General features: G+C 52.6%; 1 protein-coding gene across 8 annotated transcripts in view; it reads left to right on the plus strand.

Moving 5' to 3' along the window:
• Positions 1-20,381, plus strand: part of ABCC8 (ATP binding cassette subfamily C member 8) — a gene marked incomplete at both ends in the record, with an annotated part of 75,988 nt that overhangs the window by 35,370 nt on the left and 20,237 nt on the right. For 4 of the 8 annotated variants that reach the window (XM_081240626.1, XM_081240627.1, XM_081240629.1 and 1 more), the window contains 8 exons: positions 4,812-4,852; positions 6,018-6,163; positions 8,670-8,775; positions 8,951-9,067; positions 9,460-9,535; positions 10,293-10,398; positions 18,598-18,633; positions 19,937-19,972. In XM_081240626.1, coding sequence (XP_081096752.1) covers positions 4,812-4,852; positions 6,018-6,163; positions 8,670-8,775; positions 8,951-9,067; positions 9,460-9,535; positions 10,293-10,398; positions 18,598-18,633; positions 19,937-19,972 — 664 coding nt within the window. Of the gene's footprint in view, positions 1-4,811; positions 4,880-6,017; positions 6,164-8,669; positions 8,776-8,950; positions 9,068-9,459; positions 9,536-10,292; positions 10,399-18,597; positions 18,652-19,936; positions 19,973-20,381 lie in introns of all 8 variants that reach the window. The other 4 variants (XM_081240628.1, XM_081240630.1, XM_081240624.1 and 1 more) reach the window with 3 other exon arrangements.

Consider the following 20,381-nt stretch of genomic DNA (forward strand, 5'->3'; position numbering starts at 1 on the left):
AACCTCGTCTTAGGAGTGGTGGGTGTCAAGGAAGCCTTGTGCTAGGTGAAACCCATTGCCGATGCCCAGAGGATCACACGTCAGCCAAGTGAGGGGAAGAGTGTTCCAGGCACAAAGGCCTAAAGGTGAAAAGGATGATGGGTGTGTTCAAGACTCGAGTATATCACGGTGAGGAGAGGGTAGCAAGACCAGATCATGCAGGACCTTGTGTGCTGGGTTTTCTCCTGAGGCAGGAGAGGCGTTGAAGGATTTTAAAGGAAAGGTGGGTCTGCCATCTCTTCCAGTGTTCTGTGGTCAGGGGTCTTCCCTCTTCCCACTTGGGTCTGAACCACAGTCAGGTGGTTCACATCCAATGAATGTGACTGGCCTCATGCTATGTTTTGAAAAGCAAAAAACAAGCCCCCAAGCTTGGATGGAGGTGTGGGGTGGGCAGGATGGTGCCTGTGAACCCCATTCACAGGGCACCCAGCACCCGCCCCTCCCCGCAACCCAGGCCCTGGCTATTCTTGGCGAGTCTCATGCTCCCTCTCTTGTCCTCGGCGGAGGCCCTGACTCGGAACAGCCAGTGTGCGGGGACAAGGAGACCTCCAGACCTGGTCCGCCTTCCTTCTCCAGCCTCTCTGAACTTCAGCATCTGCCCTGCCTTCCACCAGCTGGTACAGCCACAGTGGGTTGCTGATGCATAGCCTGGCGGGGGGTTTGGGCGTCTGAGGGAGAGCTGGAAGCCGCAATCAGTGTGGCCGTGAGCCTCCTGCCTGGCTTCCACCACCTCCAGCGCCGGACACACCACTGCCTACTTTCCTTCCCTCTGCTGACTTCAGACTGACTACCGGACTGAACAGCTCTGTTCACTTCGAAATGCCTTTCGCCTCCTACAGATGCAGCCTGCAGTTACAGCGAGCTGGCACCTCCTCCCCTGGCGCCTGGGTAGGGGAGGGGGTGAAGTTAACCAGAGGCATAAATGGCTCACTGTGCCTCCCCATGCATGGCTTCTGAAATATGTATCAGTGTTTTGCAAATGAAAAGCTCCTGCTATTGCAGTGCGCGCGCGCGGGGGGACTGCCACCCACAAGGCCAGGCGGCATTCCTTGGCCAGAGCCCGGCGGGCGGGCGGGCGGGGGAGAAGATGATCTGAGCCCTGCTTTGTTTTCAGTTGATCTGTTGTTTTGTTTGGTTTGGGGGGTATGAAAAGCTGACACGGTTGTTCACTACGGAACCCCCAGAACACAGCACAATGCCTGAAACAGCGGAGACCCTCAAAAAAGAATTTCTGAATGCATATTTCTTAAAGGATGGAGGGGCAGTATTAAAACAATAGGTACCCTTATCTCTACTCCATTACAAAAAGGCTTTTCCTCTTGAAGGTGGCCTTTCTGACCTGCCTACGTGCAACTAAACTTTTCCATAACAGCATCACACTCACACATCGTTTCGTAATCTTCTGCTTTCGCTTAGTGTTATTTAACAGTATTCCCTGCTCCCTAACATTCAAGAGTTGAGCACTGTCCTGTCCTTCTTTTTTAAATTTTTTCCTAGATCACATCTAAGTGAGTCAGCCCACCCCATGCCAAAGTTGGAGAGAAATCTATTCTTGGTTATATTTCCCACTCCTCCACTGCCTTTAATGTCCCATCGGCCCTTATGTAGTTCAGGAAAATGGAGGCAAGTTCTCAGGTCTTCCAGCCATGAGAGCTGGGATGCCCAGCTGCCTTCCCTCCCCACCACATCCCTCTCAACTCAGGCACAGAGGTGTCTGCTGAGCCCAGAGAGATGCCAGAGCCTGTAGCATCCCAGGCCTCCCACTCTCTGGCACTGACATCCCCAGTTCCAACCATGTTTACCCCAGACCCTAATGGGGTGATTTTCAGAGAAGCCTTTAAAACACAAGCAGCTGGTGAGTCTATTCCCCCAGCCCCCACCCCTAAGGGGACCCAGAGCTCTCTGTACAAAGGCCATCCCTCCAGAAGAGGATGAGGACAATGGAAAATAACATTTTCATTCTTTAGCATCTCCATACAACAGCCAGAACAGGACAGAAGTTAATTATATTATATGCATTCTCCATGTTGCTGCATCAGCTTTGGAATGCTCCTTTTCAGGTTTATGTATAGCCTGTCTCACTCCTCAAAGGAGTTCAGGCAGCTGCAAGAATAAGGACAATAAAATAGAAACAATAAATAAATTCAAAAAATCACGACCAGGGAGAACATGCAGAAGAACAAAATGTCAACTGTCTCACATTTCCTGATGGCAGAATCTCCCTGGAGTTGCTTTCCCTCATGTACTAAAACAGCTGTTCCTGTTGGATGTTTCCAGTTTACTTCGTTTCAGTGGCTCGTTGCTGTGGTTGTGGTTTTTGTTTTGCTGTGACAAACAGTGCTGCAGCTAACGCCATCTTGCTGAGGGCTTTGTGCTTCTCTTGAGTGATTATTCAGGATAAATTTCCAGGAGACGAATTATAGGATCAGAAGTCTGAACTTCCGTGCAGCTCTAGCTACAAAGCACCAGATTGCTTTCTGAGCGAGTTGTTTATTTTATAATTTATAATCTAACTTTAGATTATAAATTTATAATCTAACTTCCAAGCCTATTCTTTAGCTGGGAGTTGCGACCCCGTGCGTGTGGGAGGGGTCTTGGCCTAGGGCAGGGGCCGAGGTGGAGTGCACAGGTACGTTTCGACAGGATGGGCAGGAGAGGAACAGAAGGTGGCCCCTGCCTGAGGGAGCTCCCTGGAGGAACTGCCTTGGAGGGGAGGGACGAGGCTACCTGTCTTTACAGCTTCATGGTTGATGCTGGTCAATGGCCCAGGCCTGATGGACAGCCTCCTCTCCCTCCCTCTCCCCAGCCAGCGATGGCCATGCTGTGTCCTTTGTCCCATATCTGGGTTCCTTATGCTGTGGGAAAACCAATAATGCTTATCCTGCCCCCCGCAGTACGAGAGGGCTGTGAGGGAGGGCTGTGGCATTGAGGTGGGCACCAGGAGACCATGGAACCTTCATCAAGAAGGGCAATTAAATCACGGTCACGTGTGACATTAGTGTTGATAAAAAGCCTTGTGGTCGGAGAGGTTGGCAGTGCCCCAAGGGCTCCAGCTATATCTTCTCCATGAGACAGGGAGCCCTCCAATGGCAGGGCGCATAGACTGGGGATTCCCCAAAGATGGGCACAATATCTTTCCTATCTGCTTGGGAACCCCGTATGGGCGTGTTCCCTCTTTCCCCGTCCTATAAGGTGTCTCCTGGGAGCATAGTTCCTGTCTCCTTCCTCAGACTGGGAGCCCCCTGAGAACAGGGACCACGTGCTTCCACTCCCTTGGGGTTCCACGTCTCCAGCACACACCATGTCTGTACTAGCTGGTGCAGGACTCTTGGAGTAAGTAGACAATCAGCTTCTTGGAATGGTGTTGACAGTCTGGAATTCTTCAGAGTGTCAGACACTTCGCCATTCATTAAACAGGGGCCAGGTGCACAGGCTCTGCCCTTGGCCTCTGGCTCCTGGCTCCTGGCTCCTGGCTCCTCCTTTAATTTGGCTAATGGCAGAACCAGACTCCTTTCTGGGCTGGCCTGGAAGAGGCTCCTGGAAGGAAGGAGGAGGAGGTGGGAAGGTGGCAGCTAGGATGGGCATCTCTTACTCCAGGAGGGCTGCTCTCTCTGGAAGTTCTGGCCTGGGGTCAGGGCACTCTTGGGCACCTCACAGCTTGGACCAGAGGAGCAGGGCTAAGCTAGCAGCCCATGAGGTATAATACTCAGGTAGCACTGAGGCATCACAGAGGCCTGTTCCCTGCATTACCTGCTCTCACCTTGGAGAGAGCCAGAGAATGTGAACAAGTACAAGTTTACAAAAATCAGGTGAAGAAACCGAGACTCAGGGAAGGTGAACAATCAGCCCAAGATTCCACAGCTTAGAAATAATGGGGACTCCGCCCTTCTCTGACTTTAAGTCCAGATCTCTTTGCTCTTTGGGGTCCCTATGAAGAGCCTGAGAGCCACACCATAAACAGAATAAGGAGAGGGCCTCTGTTGCAGCAAACCAACTGTCCCACCTGGGCATGGACTGTCAGCCTTAGAGCTAAGGCAGACCCTGCTTCCAGCTGTCCTCAGTCACTAATATCTCAGTGTGAATGAGTTTGAAATCCTTCCTAAGAGCCATGGGAGACTGGGAAGGCTCTCAGCCTCAGAGTGAGCCTGGCTTGTGGGGATTCAAGGACCAGGGGCAGAGGAAGGAGTAGCAACTTTGTGCCCCCAGAAACACGTGCTGCTGGGGCTTCCCTGGTGGCACAGTGGTTGAGAGTCCGCCTGCTGATGCAGGGGACGCGGGTTCGTGCCCTGGTCTGGGAAGATCCCACATGCCACGGAGCAGCTGGGCCCGTGAGCTATGGCCGCTGAGCCTGCACGTCCGGAGCCTGTGCTCCGCAACGGGAGAGGCCACAACAGTGAGAGGCCCGCGTACCGCAAAAAAAAAAAAAAAAGAAAGAAACACGTGCTGCTGACCTCATGGTTGACCACAGGCCGCCAGCTCTCCCATCCCTTCCCCTGCCACTTTCTCACGGCTTTCTTCACACTGTCCACATGGAGCAGAGTAAGAGCACTTCAACCTTTATTTAAAGGCTTAAGTCTCAGAGATGGAGATCAGCGTCCTGAGGGACACACGTTAGGAGCTGGAGGTGCCACAGAGCTGGAGTTCTGCCCAGCTCCACCCCGCAGGCTGGGGAAAGGACCCCAGAGGCTGCCCTGCCTTCAGACCAACCTGGGCAGCCTCACTTCCAGCCGTCTCCTTCCTCCCACTAAACCCCCCCTGTGCTTCCTCCGCAGTTTTCATGAACACGGCCATCCCCATCGCAGCCGTCCTCATCGTAAGTGGATCCTTTCTTCGTCTCCCGGTGGGAGTTGGTTGGGTGGGGTGGGGAAGGCTGTCGGCATGAGAGGCGCCCAGGGTTTGGCCTTTCTGCACAGGGGCTTCGGAAGATGGGCTCAGCAGCGGGACTGAGAATAGGGTGCTGGATGGAGAGTCCGTATATGCAGCCGGTCCCTCCTCCACTGCCCCACTCCAGGCAGACAGGACCTCCGCCCCCCGGCCTGGAAGACCTGACACTTAGTCTCTAGAGCAATTAAACTTTCTTTAAAAAAAAAAAAACAAACTGCTATCAAACTTCTTCATTATAAAAGTGAAACATGATTTTGTAGAAATTTTGGGAAATACAGAAGGGAAAGGGCAAAGAGAACTTAAATCACCCATAATCCCACTGGCAACAAATTTAATGTGTTTTTCTCCAGTCTTTTTTTGATTCACAGAATACGGCATTTTTACAAAATTAGGATTGTGCTTCCTATGCAGGTGTGTAAACTGCTTTTTAAAATTTAAGAATATGACATGAAGAATTCTCCATGCCATTAAATACGGCAATGGTGGTTTTCTAAAGCAATTTTGACCAAAGCTGAATAGGAGCTAAACAGTGGGGGCCGGCAGTGCGCCCCTCAGAAAGGCCCCACGCCCACAGCCCCTCACCCAGGGCTCCCATCCCTGGCTGCTGTGACTTGCCCCCGGGGCCGGCGTCCCTGAACTGTGGCGAGCTTACAGCCTGTCAGTCACGCTTGGGAATTCACTTTCAACGTGATTTATTGACTTCGTTCCTGGCCTGGTTCCCTGGGGAACTCTGGGTAGCAGAGGCCACGGAGCCTAGCCAGGTACCCGGAGGCTGGGGGGCAGGCGGCAGGCGAAGAGGTGGTTTTGTGATGGTCGTGTTTACGTTTCCGACGGAGGACTACAGTCCGAGAGGGGGCACAGCTGACCTACCCTGAGGGCTCCTCCCTGGTCGTTCCTGGAATGAAGGAGGCAGGGCAGGGAGGGACGGTTCCGTGAGATGGCCGTGAGGATGGTGGTGTCTCCAACCCAAAGGTCCCCTAGGTCCCCTGCTTCCCGCCTCTCATTTCCTTCCCAGGGCTGAGGGCTGCCAGTGTGGGAGGAGCCCACACTCTGAGTCACGCCCTGCTCTGTCGCATCTGTGCCTCTGTCCGCAGACCTTCGTGGGCCACGTCAGCTTCTTCAAAGAGGCCGACTTCTCCCCCTCGGTGGCCTTTGCCTCCCTCTCCCTCTTCCACATCCTGGTGACGCCACTGTTCCTGCTGTCCAGTGTGGTCCGGTCCACAGTCAAAGCTCTGGTCAGGTGAGAGGAGGGTCCAGCAAGGGCAGTGGTCAGGCTGCTCACGTGTCGGCCCCAGGGCTCACTCTGGTCACTGCTACAACCACAGCTGTTTGGTCCCAGGACATGCCTGCCCGTTGATCTGGGCTTCACTGAAGCTGGCTGTGGTTGGTCAGAGGGACATGGGCCAGCTTCCCTCCCTCTAGTCCCTGAGAAGGACTAGCCAACGTGCTTACGTCCTTCAAGGAGAGTGTCACCTCCGAGAGAACTCCATAAAAAGAAAAAGTCAGGGCTTCCCTGGTGGCACAGCGGTTGGGAGTCCGCCTGCCGATGCAGGGGACGCGGGTTTGTGCCCCGGTCCGGGAGGATCCCACATGCCGCGGAGCGACTGGACCCGTGAGCCATGGCCGCTGAGCCTGCGCACCCGGAGCCTGTGCTCCGCAACGGGAGAGGCCACAACAGTGAGAGGCCCGCGTACCGCAAAAAAAAAAAAAAAAGAAAAGAAAAATTCAACTTCGAGCCAAATTTGGTATAACCTCATCAATTCTAACCATTGGTCCTAGTTCTGCCTTCCGGGGCCCCACAGAATGAGCGCCATCCCTCCCCCACGTGACAGCCCCTAAGATTTCAGAAGGTATCCCCAAAATCTTGGTCTTGCCCAAGCTGAGCATCCCCTGTTCTCTCCACGGGTCTCACAGCCCCGCTCAGTGGAGCAGCTTCTTCCAGGTGCCCGTACACCCTGTCCTCAGTTGGCTCACACTCTGGGAGGCCCCACCTCTGGACTCTAGAGCCCAGTGGTGACTCTGCCCCTCTCCCAGAGGCATTGCCTTCTTGGGAGTGAAAGCCTGAAGGTAGAAGGCTGAGGCTCTGGCTAGAGAATGCCACAGCTGGAGTGCGAAGATCTCCTTAGGCCTTTGAAACAGCTTCTTGAAAGCAAGGGCCAGTCGTGCCACTGGGGAGAGCTGGCTATGTCCTTTCTCATCACCAATGGGACCAGACAGTAACAAATGTCCTCTGTACCCAAGCCCCTCCAGCCTTGAGGGAAGTGACACCCCTGTCTCGAGGACGCTGGCAAGTCCGAGGCAGCTGGCAGGGAGGGGTAGCTGTTGGAATGAAGTAGCTGATGGAAGGAGGGTCAAGGATGGAAGGAGTCATAACGCAGTAGACCCCTTCTACTGACTATCTGACTAGGGAGTAGCCGGCTGGAAAGGGATTAGCTCCCATTTCCAGGGTCGGCTATGCTGACTCACTTTTGTTGGCCGTGGCGTTGTGAGTTCTAATGATCAGCCCTCCTCCCCCACCCGCACCCCAGCCTGTGATTCTGTGTAGAACCCACAGATTCAAGGATGCTACACCTATGGGAAATCCCTTGCCTGAGTCAGAAATATTTCTGTGTAAACCGTTCTCATGTCACCATCATCAGGATAGCTAAGGCCTTTTTATTTTTTTATTTTTTGGCAGTACACGGGCCTCTCACTGCTGTGGCCTCTCCCGCTGCGGAGCACAGGCTCCGGACGCGCAGGCTCAGTGGCCATGGCTCACGGGCCCAGCCGCTCTGCGGCATGTGTGATCCTCCCGGGCCGGGGCACGAACCCACGCCCCCTGCATTGGCAGGCGGACTCCCAACCACTGCGCCACCAGGGAAGCCCACTAAGGCCTTTTTAAAGAGGGAGACCAGACTCTGGGCTGAAAGTGGGAACAGGACACAGCCTGAAGGTTGCCCCCAAGGCCAGCTCCTCCCCTCCCCCACAGCCCCTGCCAAGTCGTGTTGGAACAAGGACAGAGGTGGAAGCGGGGGAGGCTGGCTGTCTGCTCCTGCTGTGGGGAGGGGGTGTCATGCCCAGAACAGAAACGGGTAGGGGTGGCCCCAGACTGTTGGACATTTAAGCAAAAGGTGGGAGAGGGGTACACGAACAATTCTCAAGATTCCCCAGGCATCTTGCCCACCCCCAGGGATAAGAGAGAATGAATCAAAAGAGTGAAGCTTCTGGAACCTCCTCTGAGTCCATAAGGAAATCCCAGGAGTGGAGAATAGCCTTTTCCTCCATGAGTTGGGAATAATACCTCTTCCACACCTCCCCCAGCAAGATCAAATTATATTATGGGGATTAAATTATGTGCTTATGAAGTGTTTAACAGTGTTTCATGTATATTATGTGATCAAAAAATATCAGTTGTGGTTGATAGCCAATCCTAATCCTAACTAACCTAAAAGTAACTGATAAAGCCCAACATCCTTCAGTCTAATAACTCAAGACTAATCAACTTTAACACTAACCCTACAACTAGCCAATCCCACCTGATCCACGCCCTAACCTACTCCATCTGACTAGTCGACCCTAACCAACCTTGGTAACACCTATCGCCCCCCATGGGATGCCCCCTGTCTGTTCCCTCCAGTGTGGGCTTTTTCAGGGCCACACCTAGAACCTGGCATCTTCTCAGAGCTGCTCTCTCAGGCCTTGCCCTCCTCCCTCTCCCCTCCCCTCTGCCCTGGGCAGGGTGAGGGGTGTCTGCACTTCCTCTGCAGCGTGCAGAAGCTGAGCGAGTTCCTGTCCAGCGCAGAGATCCGCAAGGAGCAGCGTGCTCCCCGGGAGCCCGAGCCCCGGGGCCAGGCCAGCAAGTACCAGGCGGTGGTGAGTGCCCAGCATCCCCTTGCCACACACCCCCCCCCCCAACACAGTGTTTTTCTCTAATGCCTGCAGCTCGTGCCCTGCTGGTCCTGCCTCAGCCTTTCCTCACTCGGGGGGAGCTCCCTTCCCTGCACAGCTCCCAGCCCCTGGGCCCTCACCTCCTCCTAACCATCCCCAGCCCCTCAAGGTTGTGAATCGCAAGCGTCCAGCCTGGGAGGATTGTCGGGGCCTCATGGGCCCGCTGCAGAGCCTGACCCCGAGTGCAGATGGGGATGCTGACAACTGCTGTGTCCAGGTGAGTCTGAGACCCTGCACCCCGACTCTCACCACCCAGCGCCAACTCCAGGAGGAAACACTAAATCTGAAGCGCCAGAGACCTGTGTGCTGAGCCCTCTGCCCTGGAGGTCACCCTGGCTGCCTGTAGAGTCCCTAGGAGTCCTGAGACCAGGGACAATGCTTCCATCTCCACAAAGTGGGGGGACCTGTAGCAGTCCTCTGGGGAGGGTGCCTCAGGTAGAGAGGTCTGCACGAGAAGGCCATTCCCCCACTCCCCTGCCTTGGAAGCGATCTGGGGACTGGAATCAGTGTTTTCTGGCTTTCATGGGGGAGGGGAGGCGACCGACTATTCACACTGAGACCCCAGCTGCCTTTCTGTTCTCTTCCGGGGCTGGGGTACCGCCAACGAAGATCATTGGAGGCTTCTTCACGTGGACCCCCGATGGAATCCCCACACTGTCCAACATCACCATCTGCATCCCCCGAGGTATGGCCCAGCTCACCCCTCTATCATGGTCTGGGGGTGTCCCCCTTGGAGTCGTGTTTGAAGTGCTCCCTCCCCACACCCCCCCGAGTGACATGGGGAGAAAAAGAAAAATCAGGATTGATTGAGTACCTGCTCTATGTGCACTCTTGGTGGGTGCTCTAGGCTATGAAGGCTAGAGAGGGGGTGGGCTACTTCCCCGAGGAGTCCACGTGCTAGGCAGCAGTGCAGCAGCCAGGACAGGGCAAGACAGCGGGGCCTTGATGTCAAACCATCTGTTGCAGACAGAATGGGTGCTTCACAAAAGGAAAAGCAATCCCCAGTAGCCAGGGAAGTCGTAGTGGAAGAGGCGGGGATTCTGAGAATGAGCAGGGTGCCTGGGGCCACGAGGCAGCGTGGACATTCTGCAGGGGAGACGGCAGGAGCAAAGCATGGACGTGGGAAGGCAAGGGTGCCCTTTGTTGGGACTGGGAGGCGCTGGGCTCACACTTGAGAGCGCTGGAAGGAGAAGCAGGTGCTTAGGAAGGGGCGGGGGTGGGGGTGGGGATAAGCAGTAGGAAGGAGGAAGGACCTGGGGAGCCAGAGGTAGGATGTAGGTTTCCGGAAGGAAAGGCTCAAAGGACTCCCTGGGGATTCTAGGTAGGAGGAAAGCAAATGGGGGCCCCAGGGTTGGGTATATCTGTCCGTCTGTCTTTCCGGGTGGTGGTTGTTCAGACTCCCTCCTGGCCCCAGTCCCATCTGCCGCCCTCCCTCCCTGCAGGCCAGCTGACCATGATCGTGGGGCAGGTGGGCTGCGGCAAGTCCTCGCTCCTCCTAGCCACCCTGGGGGAGATGCAGAAGGTTTCGGGGGGCGTCTTCTGGAACAGGTACTACATGCATCCTCCGGGCTCAGTTAGTGGGGAAAGACAGTGGGCAGGCGGAAGGCCTCTTTTCAACCGTCCTTCTCAGTGGAGGACGCATCATGCATTTACTGAGTGTGTTCAGCGAGTACTCAGTGAAAGCACTGCATTGTTATTCTCATTACCATCATTAGTATTTATTAAGCCCTCACTATGTGCCAGGTACTTTGCTCTGTCCCCTGCACACACTATGTCATTTAATCCTTATGAAAACCAGCAAGGTAAGTAGGGTTAACAGATCTCGTTCTGTAGAGCAGGGCCAAACTCTTTGCCCTCATTCACCCAGCTGATAAGTGGCAGAGCTGGGATTCGAACGCCGTTCTGTTTGACTCCAAATTCCGCGTTCACTCAGCCGCACTGCCTCCCAGTGTGAGGGACCGTAACACAAACATTGGTTTCTGGTTTGGTCATCAGCAAAGTTGATACAGACCATTCAGTGGGTATTTCAAGGAGCCAGAGATAAACCAGACAAATGTGGTTTCTGGGCAAAGATCACTATCCTAATGAAAGAGCCAGAACCCTAGGCTGAGTCAATCATGAATCTATTATTTATACCCACCTACTTCCAAAAAGCACTTGAAACGAGTTGATTAAAGATACATATAAAATAAAGCCTTTTTTAAGAGCCAGAAAAGAAGAGCCAAGAAATGAAGAGGGTGGAAAAGGTGTTCAGAAACCTGGACAGAACACGACTACTGCAGTCATCACACAACGTGGCTTGGAGCCTAGCGACACTCATCCCCAACACCTCCCCGTCCCCAGTATCCAAGAATCCAAGAGAAAGAGGGATCCGACTGAGGTTTCAGGAATGAAAGTCACAGCCAGTTCAGCAGAGGACAAGATGTCAGGTTTTTTCATAAGCTTGAGTGCAGACTGAGCAGAGAGAAAGACCTTGGGACCAGTGTCTGAACACCTGCATGTACCCCCATTTCCTGTTTTTCCAAAATGTCCCTGAATGGTGCACCCAACACATCTGGCAAGTTTCCCTCCTCAGCGGGGCTGTGGGCTGGCAAACAAGCCCCTTGGGTTTCCCATGACCTTAGTCTCTGGAACCTTGATTCCACTGGGGATGTGGTATGTCTGGGACAGAGGGTCTCTGCATCTATTCTCCATCTTATTCGGGTGTTTCTCAACACAGCCTGACTGGAAAGGTCCAAGCATTGCGTTGCCAGGCCCTTGTACCAACTGCCCCTCAGGGCTTTGGAGGGAGGAGCCCTTGTCCGTTGACTGCCTGTGTGTGTCTGTGATGGGAAGACAGGAGCCCCCAGTGAACTGTGAGCTGAAGAAAGCAACTGATCATTTATTGGGCACCTGCTATGGGCAGGCCCTTTGCTAAGTGCACTGCAATCACGATCTCATTGAAGCTTCCCGCTGGGTGTTATCGCCCCATTTCACAGAAGTAAGAACTGAGGACAGAGAGGCTGGGTGACTTACTGGTCAGCATGCAGACCAGGGTCCCAAGCCTGGGCTCTTTCCCTCAAGCCTGGCCGCTGCCTTGGGCTGGGGTCCCTTGGGTCCTAGTTCCAGGGATTATTCTCCAAATTCCATGTGGAGGGCAAACTGGATCCAGGCCCTCTCTCAGGGCAGGCCTTTCCTAGATGGGATTACAGAGCCCAGAGACTGGGGCTGCCCCTAGATTCCCCTGTCTGTGTCCCACTCAGCCTGAATCAGACCCCCTCTGAGCGTGTTCCCTTTGCCCCGCTTCCTTCATCTCCTCCCCACCCCCTTCACCCTCAGGTGCCGTCGCACCAGTGTCAGCACCTCTCTGGCCTCTGCAGAGGCAGCTCAGCCTCAGCCCCCACCTCCTCTCCACGGTGTGCCGACCCTCAGGGTCTGCCTGCTGCCTCTTCTCTCTTAGGAAACCTCTGCCCCAGCCCCAGGGGGTACAGGGGCCTCTCCAGGGTGCTGGAGCACCTCTTGTGTGCCAGATACTGTGTGAGGCACTTTATTTACTTCATTGTCTCGGTCAGTCTTCACCAAACTCTGTGAAGTAGGCATTATCATTATCCCCATTTAACAGATGAGGAAACTGAGGTGAAGCAAGTTGCCCAAGGCCACCCAGCCCTTAAGTGGTAGAAGTGGGATGGGCCCCTAAGTGCTCAAGTGCATGGGCTTTCCACTGTGTGCTGGGAGAGAAGGGGCTTGAGAGCAACATGAAGAAATAGCTAGCCTGACCACTCTGAAGGCCAGCAGCCTCCATGGCTGTGATACCCCGCCGCCCCACCTCAGCAGAACCATCGCAACACAGCTCACAGCTCTGTCTGCGTTGACACTCACTCTCCTCGACTGGCAGCTGGGGCCCCACATCCTGGCTCTGTTCCAGGCTCAGCGAGGGGGTGGTGGTGAAAGGATCTTTTTGCTCCAGGATCCACTTTGCCCTCCTCCACAGCACAGCTTCCCTCCCAAGCATAGCGAGCGCATCAGGGTAGCCTGCAGCCAACCCCGGGACGTTGTGAGAATTTGTTCATGACTCAACTCATATTCTGTCTTCTCTACATTGAAGTATCCGCTCCCCCATATTTACTGAGCACCTACTGTGTGCCAGACCCCGAGCACAGCAATAGGAAGGCAAAGATGGTGAAGACGTGGCCGCTGCTTCCAAGGGAGGAGAACGGAGATCAGTGCCACCATCGAGCACAGAGGAACAGTGAACTCTGTGGTCAAGGAAAGAAGGCTCCCATGGACATGGTATCTGAGCCTTGAAGGATGAGCGTGGTTTCATCAGATGGAAGAGGCTGGGGTGGGAGAGGAAGGTGTTCCAGGCAAGGGTATCGGCGTGGGCAAAGGCGTGATCATGTAAGAGGGTGTGGTTCTGGTGCCGGAGCAGTGGGTGTTAGGGATGCTGGTGAAGGATAGGACTAAAGAAGTGGGCTGGGCTGAGGTCAGACACCCTGTATACCTAGTCTGGGAAACAAGATTTAGCCTGAAGGCTGTAGGAGAAACGTGTTGGTGATACAGGATGAGGGATCGGGGGAGAGAGAGACTGCAGGAAGGGAGACCAGTCAGGAGTTCGTTACAGTGGATGGGAGAAGGAGGCTGGTCATACCTGGCTCAGTTGGCTTCATCTGCTGTTTGTCTCTCAAAATCCTGGACACGTACACAGCTCTGCCTGGCCCACCTACCCTGGGCAATGAGTTAAGTGTGGGGACTGTGTGTTGAGGGCCCCCCTCCGTTACTTGCAGAAGCTCCATGCCTCAGACCCTGGGCTGCAGGGCTGCAGGGCAACGATGCGCTTGCCAAGTGAGCCAAGAGCAAAATAGCATTTGACCCAGCAGCCCCTCCTGCGGGCCTGCCTGTCTGCAGCCAGAGAGGGGGGCGATGCCAAGCCGCTCCAGTGTTTTTCATCCATACCAGGGCCAAGACCTGGTGACCAGGCAGCCAGAAAGAGTTCCAGGAGGTACAAGGCAGGGATTTGGGGGATTAGGAGGGTCACAACAGAGAATGCTCTGGGGAGATGGCTTTGTGTGTACAACCATTCATTTATTCCTTCCTTGAAAAAAATGAGCAGTATTGCTGAGCGGATAGGAGCAAAAGTTCTGGAGGCAGGCTGTCTGGGTTCAAATCTGGACTCTGTGCTTTGGGAAATTCTGTGACCCTTCTGTACCAGTTTTCCCTTATTACCCGTGGAGTTAACGTGAGGCTTAACCTGGCATGTAGCAAATGCCCTATAAATATTATTATAAATATTATTCTTTGACGATGTACTTCTATTCCAGGAACAAAATTCCCTTGTGGCTCTTTAATTATACTCCAGCCTGTCTCCAGGAGAGACTGTAGTGAGCTCCTTGGGGATGAAGATCATATCTTGTTTGTCTCTCTGTATCCACAGCGCCTTTGCTAAATGAATGCATTTGCTAAACGAATGAACCAGGAACAACTTATGACCTTTAGGAGACTGTCATTAAATGCATCTTTACCTCTCTCTCCTTTCCACATGCGTTTGCCCAAGCTGTTTCCCTCACCCAGACCTCCACCACCCAACTTCTCCACCAGCATTTGGAATGTGCAAATCCTATTGGTGCATGCCTCACACCGTATGCTGGAGCATGTCTCCCGCATGACACTGAGCTCCTTGGAGACGGGGCTGGAGGGCTATTCCATGCCATGCCCCAGGTGCCCCCCAACAGGATGTGTATTTTGTGAACCACTCTGTGTAAGCTACAAAGGAGAAGACCTGGCCCCTGCCCTCAGGGGGCTCATCAGTTCTGGGTGGACAGAGGCCTAGGATGGGCATGGGGGCTTCAGGGGTGAGGCCCTACATTCTAGGCTGGAGAGTTACTGCAGCAGCCTTGAGTGGATCCTGCACATCGGTTGTTGCCCGGCTCCAGGTCTCTGGGAGAACCCAGGTCTCCTGCGGTTCCCAAATACTCACTTTACTGATAGTCACCTGCGCCTGCCTGGCTCTCTGCTTCGATGCACTGTTAACCTGGGAATTTGCAAACTTTCTCCTTAATCTTTAAGAGGAAAACATTCTGCTAAACACTCAAAATTAGCAGATATATTCAAGTGAAATTCTTTCCCTGGAAATAAAGAGTAGGGCCATTAATGTCCCCAGTAGATTGATTTTAAACATCCCTGAGGAGACAGCAAGGAAGCAGGGATCCGAGGACAGCGTTGAGGCACCTCCCCACGAGGAACTGCAAACTGGCCTCTCTGGAGCTCCCTGATGCCCCTGCCACCCACAGAGGTGTGCGCCCCGGGCCCTACTTGTTCTGAGCCTGCCTCAGGACATTGTTGCCTTGTGGTAGTGGGTGTGAAGGCTGCCCCCTGAGACCCCCGATTCCCCAGGGTGAACAATAGGCTTGTCTCAGGACGACTCTGTGATCCATCTGTTCACACAGTTCCTTGGAGCCTTTGGGGAGTTGGGTCAGGGGCTCAAGGGCACCCCAGGCTTCCCGCAGGAGGCAGGTGTGGTGAGATGGTGGGCAGACAGCAGGGGCACCACGTGGACATGACGAGCCCGACTTGGGAGCTAGATAGTCTCTGGTTGTGGTCCTGACTCTGCCACTCGATAGCTGTGTGACCTTGGGCAGGTTACTTCACCTCTCTGCGTCTTAGTTTCCTCATCTGAACAATAAGAAAAACCCTTTCCTCCCTCAGAGATATGGCATTAGGACCCAATGACATCAATTGGGAAGGGCACTGTGCGTGAAAGGTAACATTTCAGGGCAGCAGCAAGCCCCTCTGGGGCAGGATGAATGGACCATGGAGACCCATAAGTCCTAACTTCCCCTTCCAACCTCAATTTCCACCGCTTTCCTTTTTATTTATTGTTGGGGTCTTAAATGAATATTGGGGCCATTGGACTCCTCCTCTGCCTGTGCCTTTGAAACCAAGCACTGAGCTGAAAGGATGATCTCCCGTCCATCCCATCCCTCATTCTCGAACCCCACCCAGGTCCTTCCCTCCAACCAGCTATGAGCCAGGTTGGTAATACATTCTCCCAGAGTCATGGTGAGGTTCCTACCATTAGCCCAATTTTATAGATAAGGAAACAGGCTCCCCTAAGGAAAGGGACTTGCCTAAGATTTCACAACCAGTGAGGAGAGAAGCCCATGGGATACAAACTTTAGAGCCCATGTTCTTTCCACTTCTCACACTGCCTGCACTCGTGCAGGCTCCTCCTCCAGCCTAGAATTCCCTCCCTCCACCTCCACTGTCTCCATCCTTCCCGCTTCGTGGTTCCGTTCACCTGTAACTTCTATGAGCCCTTCCTCACTTTCTCAGACTTCTTCCTCCTCCAAGCTACTTGTAAAAAGTACATTTTTCTCTGACTCTAAAAGAATGTACATTAAATGAGAAAAGATACGCAAGTATAAAGAAGATTAAAAACCACCTAATATCCCACCACCCAGAAGTTTCCAGTCTTTTCTCTGCATATTTGCATATGTGTTTGTGTGTACTTTCCCTCAAAATTTCTATAGGACTTTCTTGCTCCTACTTTTCTTTTGGCCCTTATAACTTTCTGACTTCTGTACCTGTCTGATTCACTCTGCCAGACCATGAGCCCTTTGAGGGCAGGCTCTCTGCAGTGATTCAGGTTGTCATGCACACAGGCACCCAGCTCAGAGCTGATTGCAGGGAAGGAGGTGGGTCAGAGAAAAGGAGAGATCATCTTCTTAACTCACTGCTTGGTCCCAAAAGTGCAGGCAGAAGAGGAACACTCATTTAAGAGCCCAGCAATCAATGAGAGGAAGTGTGTGCCACACATACCATTTTTTACTTTTCAGGTTAAGACATACACACACAATGAGGAGGCTCATTCTAGGAAGGCTGGAACTACACTGGAAAGAGGAGAAGATGAACCTGGATTCACATCCCAGCTTCCCCTCTTCCTAGCTCTGTACCATTGGGCACATCAGGCAAACTCTAAGCCTCAGCATTTCCATCTGTAAGATGGGGATACTAACATCTTTTTATAGAGTTGTTGTGAGGATGCAGTGATGAATACAAACAACTTCACACAGTGCCTGGCACGAGGATGGCCCACATTGAGTGCTAGCCCCCCTCCCTTCCTTCCTCCCAAACGATTAAAATGTCTGTTACCAACCTCCATTTATTACAGACCTGTCATGTGCTAAGCACTGTGGAAGCTGAAAAGGATGCTCTTCCTGCCTTAAAATCCCACTGGGGATAAAAGACTTACACAGGAGCTGATTAGAGAAGAAGGTAGTTCATTATAAGGGCTAAATGAACAGCCCAGATAATGATGCAACCTGAGTTAGAGCTGAGGGAGTTCGGTGTGTGCTGGGGTCCTCAGGAGGCCACAGATGTGCTTCCCTCCAGAAAAATAACAGCCTTTGCAACTCTGGAAGCAGTCAAGGCAGAAGACTGCAGCGATGAGCTTATCTGGGCTGTGGCCGCAGAGTTGGAGTTTGTAAGCTTGGGTTTTTTAATCTGTCTCACATTACCAGCTTGTTCATAAACTACAGCAATCTGATGGTTAGGGAACATGAGGTTAGGTTGAGTTGAGGGAGTGAAATGAAACCATAAAGATCGGCAAATTGGATCATAGGGAACTGATGATTATATATCCATCAGGGTCCATTCTGTTCTGCTCCTCAGCAGAGGACAAAAGAGAATTTCATCAGGCTTCTTTCCATCCCTGTTTTTGTCCATCCTGTTTTCCTGGCAAGAAATTTATCAGAGGTATGGCCTGGGTAATCACAGTGAAGCAATGTAGCGTAGTCATTAAGAGCATGAAGCTTTGGAGTTATACAAATCTATTTTCTTTGCTATTTGCTGGCTATGTGACTTTGGGCAAGTTACTTAGCCTCTCTAAGTCTCACTTTCCTTATCTATAAAGTGCGGACCTCCTTCATATGGTTTTTTTGAGCTTTAAAATAGATAATACTATTGCAGTGCTTATCACAGTGCTTATAAAAGTTCAATAAATGTCAGCTGGTTTTACTATTATTAAAGAAAGATCTGCATGAAGACAGAACAGATTGATTTTCCCCAAATGTGCATGTCAGAAGTACATACTTCATTGGCAGAAGGTTGCTTCTGGAAGGTTGAAAGGTGGCCTGGGGCAGGAGAAAGAGCACTGACAAAGTTGGCACCAAAATTCAGGTCACCTCACTCAGAGTTTTTCAAAAAAAATTTTACTGTAATCCACAGTATGAAACAGATTTTACATCACAGTCCACTACATTTATGCATTGATAGGTAAGAGAAAAAAAATTCACACAAAAAATACACATCTAGACCACATGCAATGCACATTGGTATTTTCTTCTTTTCTTTTCTTTTTAAGTGCAGTTGCAATTTACTTGTTTCAGACCCAATTTTCAGGTCCCAATCCACAGTTGGAAAATGCTGTATGAAATGATTATGACCTTGGGAAAGTCATTTTCCCTCCCTGAGCTTTAGTTTTCCCAACTATAAGCCAGTCTTGATGCCAAACCAGCCTCACTGCTGCTTGGAGTTGTGTCAGGAGTACTATTGAAGCCCTTGCTGTTTGGAGGGGGCCCATCCAGTTGCCGCAGGAGAGACAGAGATTGAGAAGAACAGTTTCTGCCTCCAAGGAAGCCACTTGGGGGCACTGGGATTGGGTCGGAGGGGTGGGGATTGTGAGGTTGCTTCTCCCCAAAAACACAGTGTAATGGAGAGGAAGGCAATGGAGTGAGAAGTAACTGGTATTGTTTTTTCCCATTTGTGCCCCAGCAGCCTTCCTGACAGCGAGACGGGAGAGGACCCCAGGTACAGCCTTGGAGCTCGGTTGGAAGTGGGTTCCAATAAAGGGAAGGGGCTTGGAGAATTCCCTGGCGGTCGAGCAGTTAGGACTTCGTGCTCCCGGTGCAGGGGGCATGGGTTAGATCCCTGGTCAGGGAACTAAGATCCCGCATGCTGCACAGAGCAGCCAAAGATAAAAAAATAAAAAATAAATTTAAAAAAGAAAGAAAGAAAAAAAAGTTGAGAAACAAAGCTATAAAAAGCGGAGGTGGGTATCCCCCAGGCAGACAGAAAATTCAGTCGTGTTGCTTTATGTTCAATGTGCTTTATGTTCTGGTCGTCTAAGACATCCAAGTGAAATAGATTGATGTGGCTCTAAGACCTTCAAAACCCTGCCTAACCACACCTCTTTCAAGACAATCGAGACACACTGGAGGTGGTGGGAAGTCAGGAGTGGGAGGTTGACTTGACCTTGGAAATCTGTTTAAGCTTCTGGCCTTTACTCTCCAACACCACAGAGGTTTCACTTCCCCATATTTTCTCTGCCCTTTCTCCCACCTTGTCGCCAAGTGCCAGGGCATGATGACAGCCCAGAATCTCTAGTCATAGTGACCATAGTTCTTGAGCCAAAAATCAGACCTCATGGTATGTGACAAGTATGAATGCATGGATGAACACAACGAGACGGAGTATTTGACACTGGAGCAGTTGGGGTCTGTCCAGGCTACGTGGGCACCACAGTGTCCCTCTCGGCAGATCCCCCAGGCTCCTTGGTTGTCTTCTGACAGGGACCTGGGGCTGCAAATCACACCTGGAGCCCTTCTCAGCTCTCTAGGTGCCACACTGAGTTCCATCGGCTGTAGGTTACCATCCCCAGACTGCAGGCACCCATGGTGGCCTGCCCGGCCTTGCCTGGCTACGGTCAAAGCGCACGTCCTGCCCCAGATATTTGTGCAGCCATGTCAGCCCAAGACCTCGGCCAGTGCATCCGCGCCCTGATGCAGAGGCTGGGTCTGCAGGAGCCACATGTTGGGCCTCATGCTCCTCTGACGTGGGAAGCACCCCCACCCCCATGAGCCTACACCAATGGTGCCTTCCCCCCACTGTCCCTCATAACTTAACCAGGTCCCCTGAGGCCTTCCTCACACATGCCGCATGTATTCAGGCAGTGGAGGCTTCCCCTGGATGGCGTGTGGCTTCTGTGGCCGCAGTCTTGGTCTCAGGGATTATAAAGGCACTCACGCTGGGTATGAAGGAGCTCAAAATGTCTATGGAGAACTCGGTCTACTCAGGTGAACCCTGAAGGTACGTCTTTCCTCCCCTGCTGCAGCCCAGAGCGGGAGACGGCAACCGACTCGGATATCAGGTACTGTGTCCCGAGAGCACCGCCCTCCAGGGAAGACTTCCTCAGAGGGGGCCTCAGGCCAAGGGAGCAACAGAGCTCTGGAAGGCAGCCCCCCAGGTCCAGCCCAGCTGCAGAGGAGGCCAGGGAGGGTGCTGTGCTTCATGCGGTGGTTCAGAGGCCACCGCTGCTTCCGTGCATCAAGCTGCTCCCCTGATGCACGGATAATTTTTGTCTGGTGGTCATCTTTTCCTTTTCTTTCTTTCCTTTTTTTTTTTTTTTTTTGTGTGTGTGTGTGTCTTCAGAAACCACATCACACTAAATGTGGTTTCCTTGACTTCATTTTATTTACTTATTTATTTATTTTTTGCGGTACGCGGGCCTCTCACTGTTGTGGCCTCTCCCGTTGCGGAGCTCCAGACGCACAGGCTCG

This window comes from Mesoplodon bidens (assembly GCF_964165515.1).
Source record: "Mesoplodon bidens genome assembly, chromosome: 7".
In the NCBI taxonomy this organism is placed as follows: domain Eukaryota; kingdom Metazoa; phylum Chordata; class Mammalia; order Artiodactyla; family Ziphiidae; genus Mesoplodon; species Mesoplodon bidens.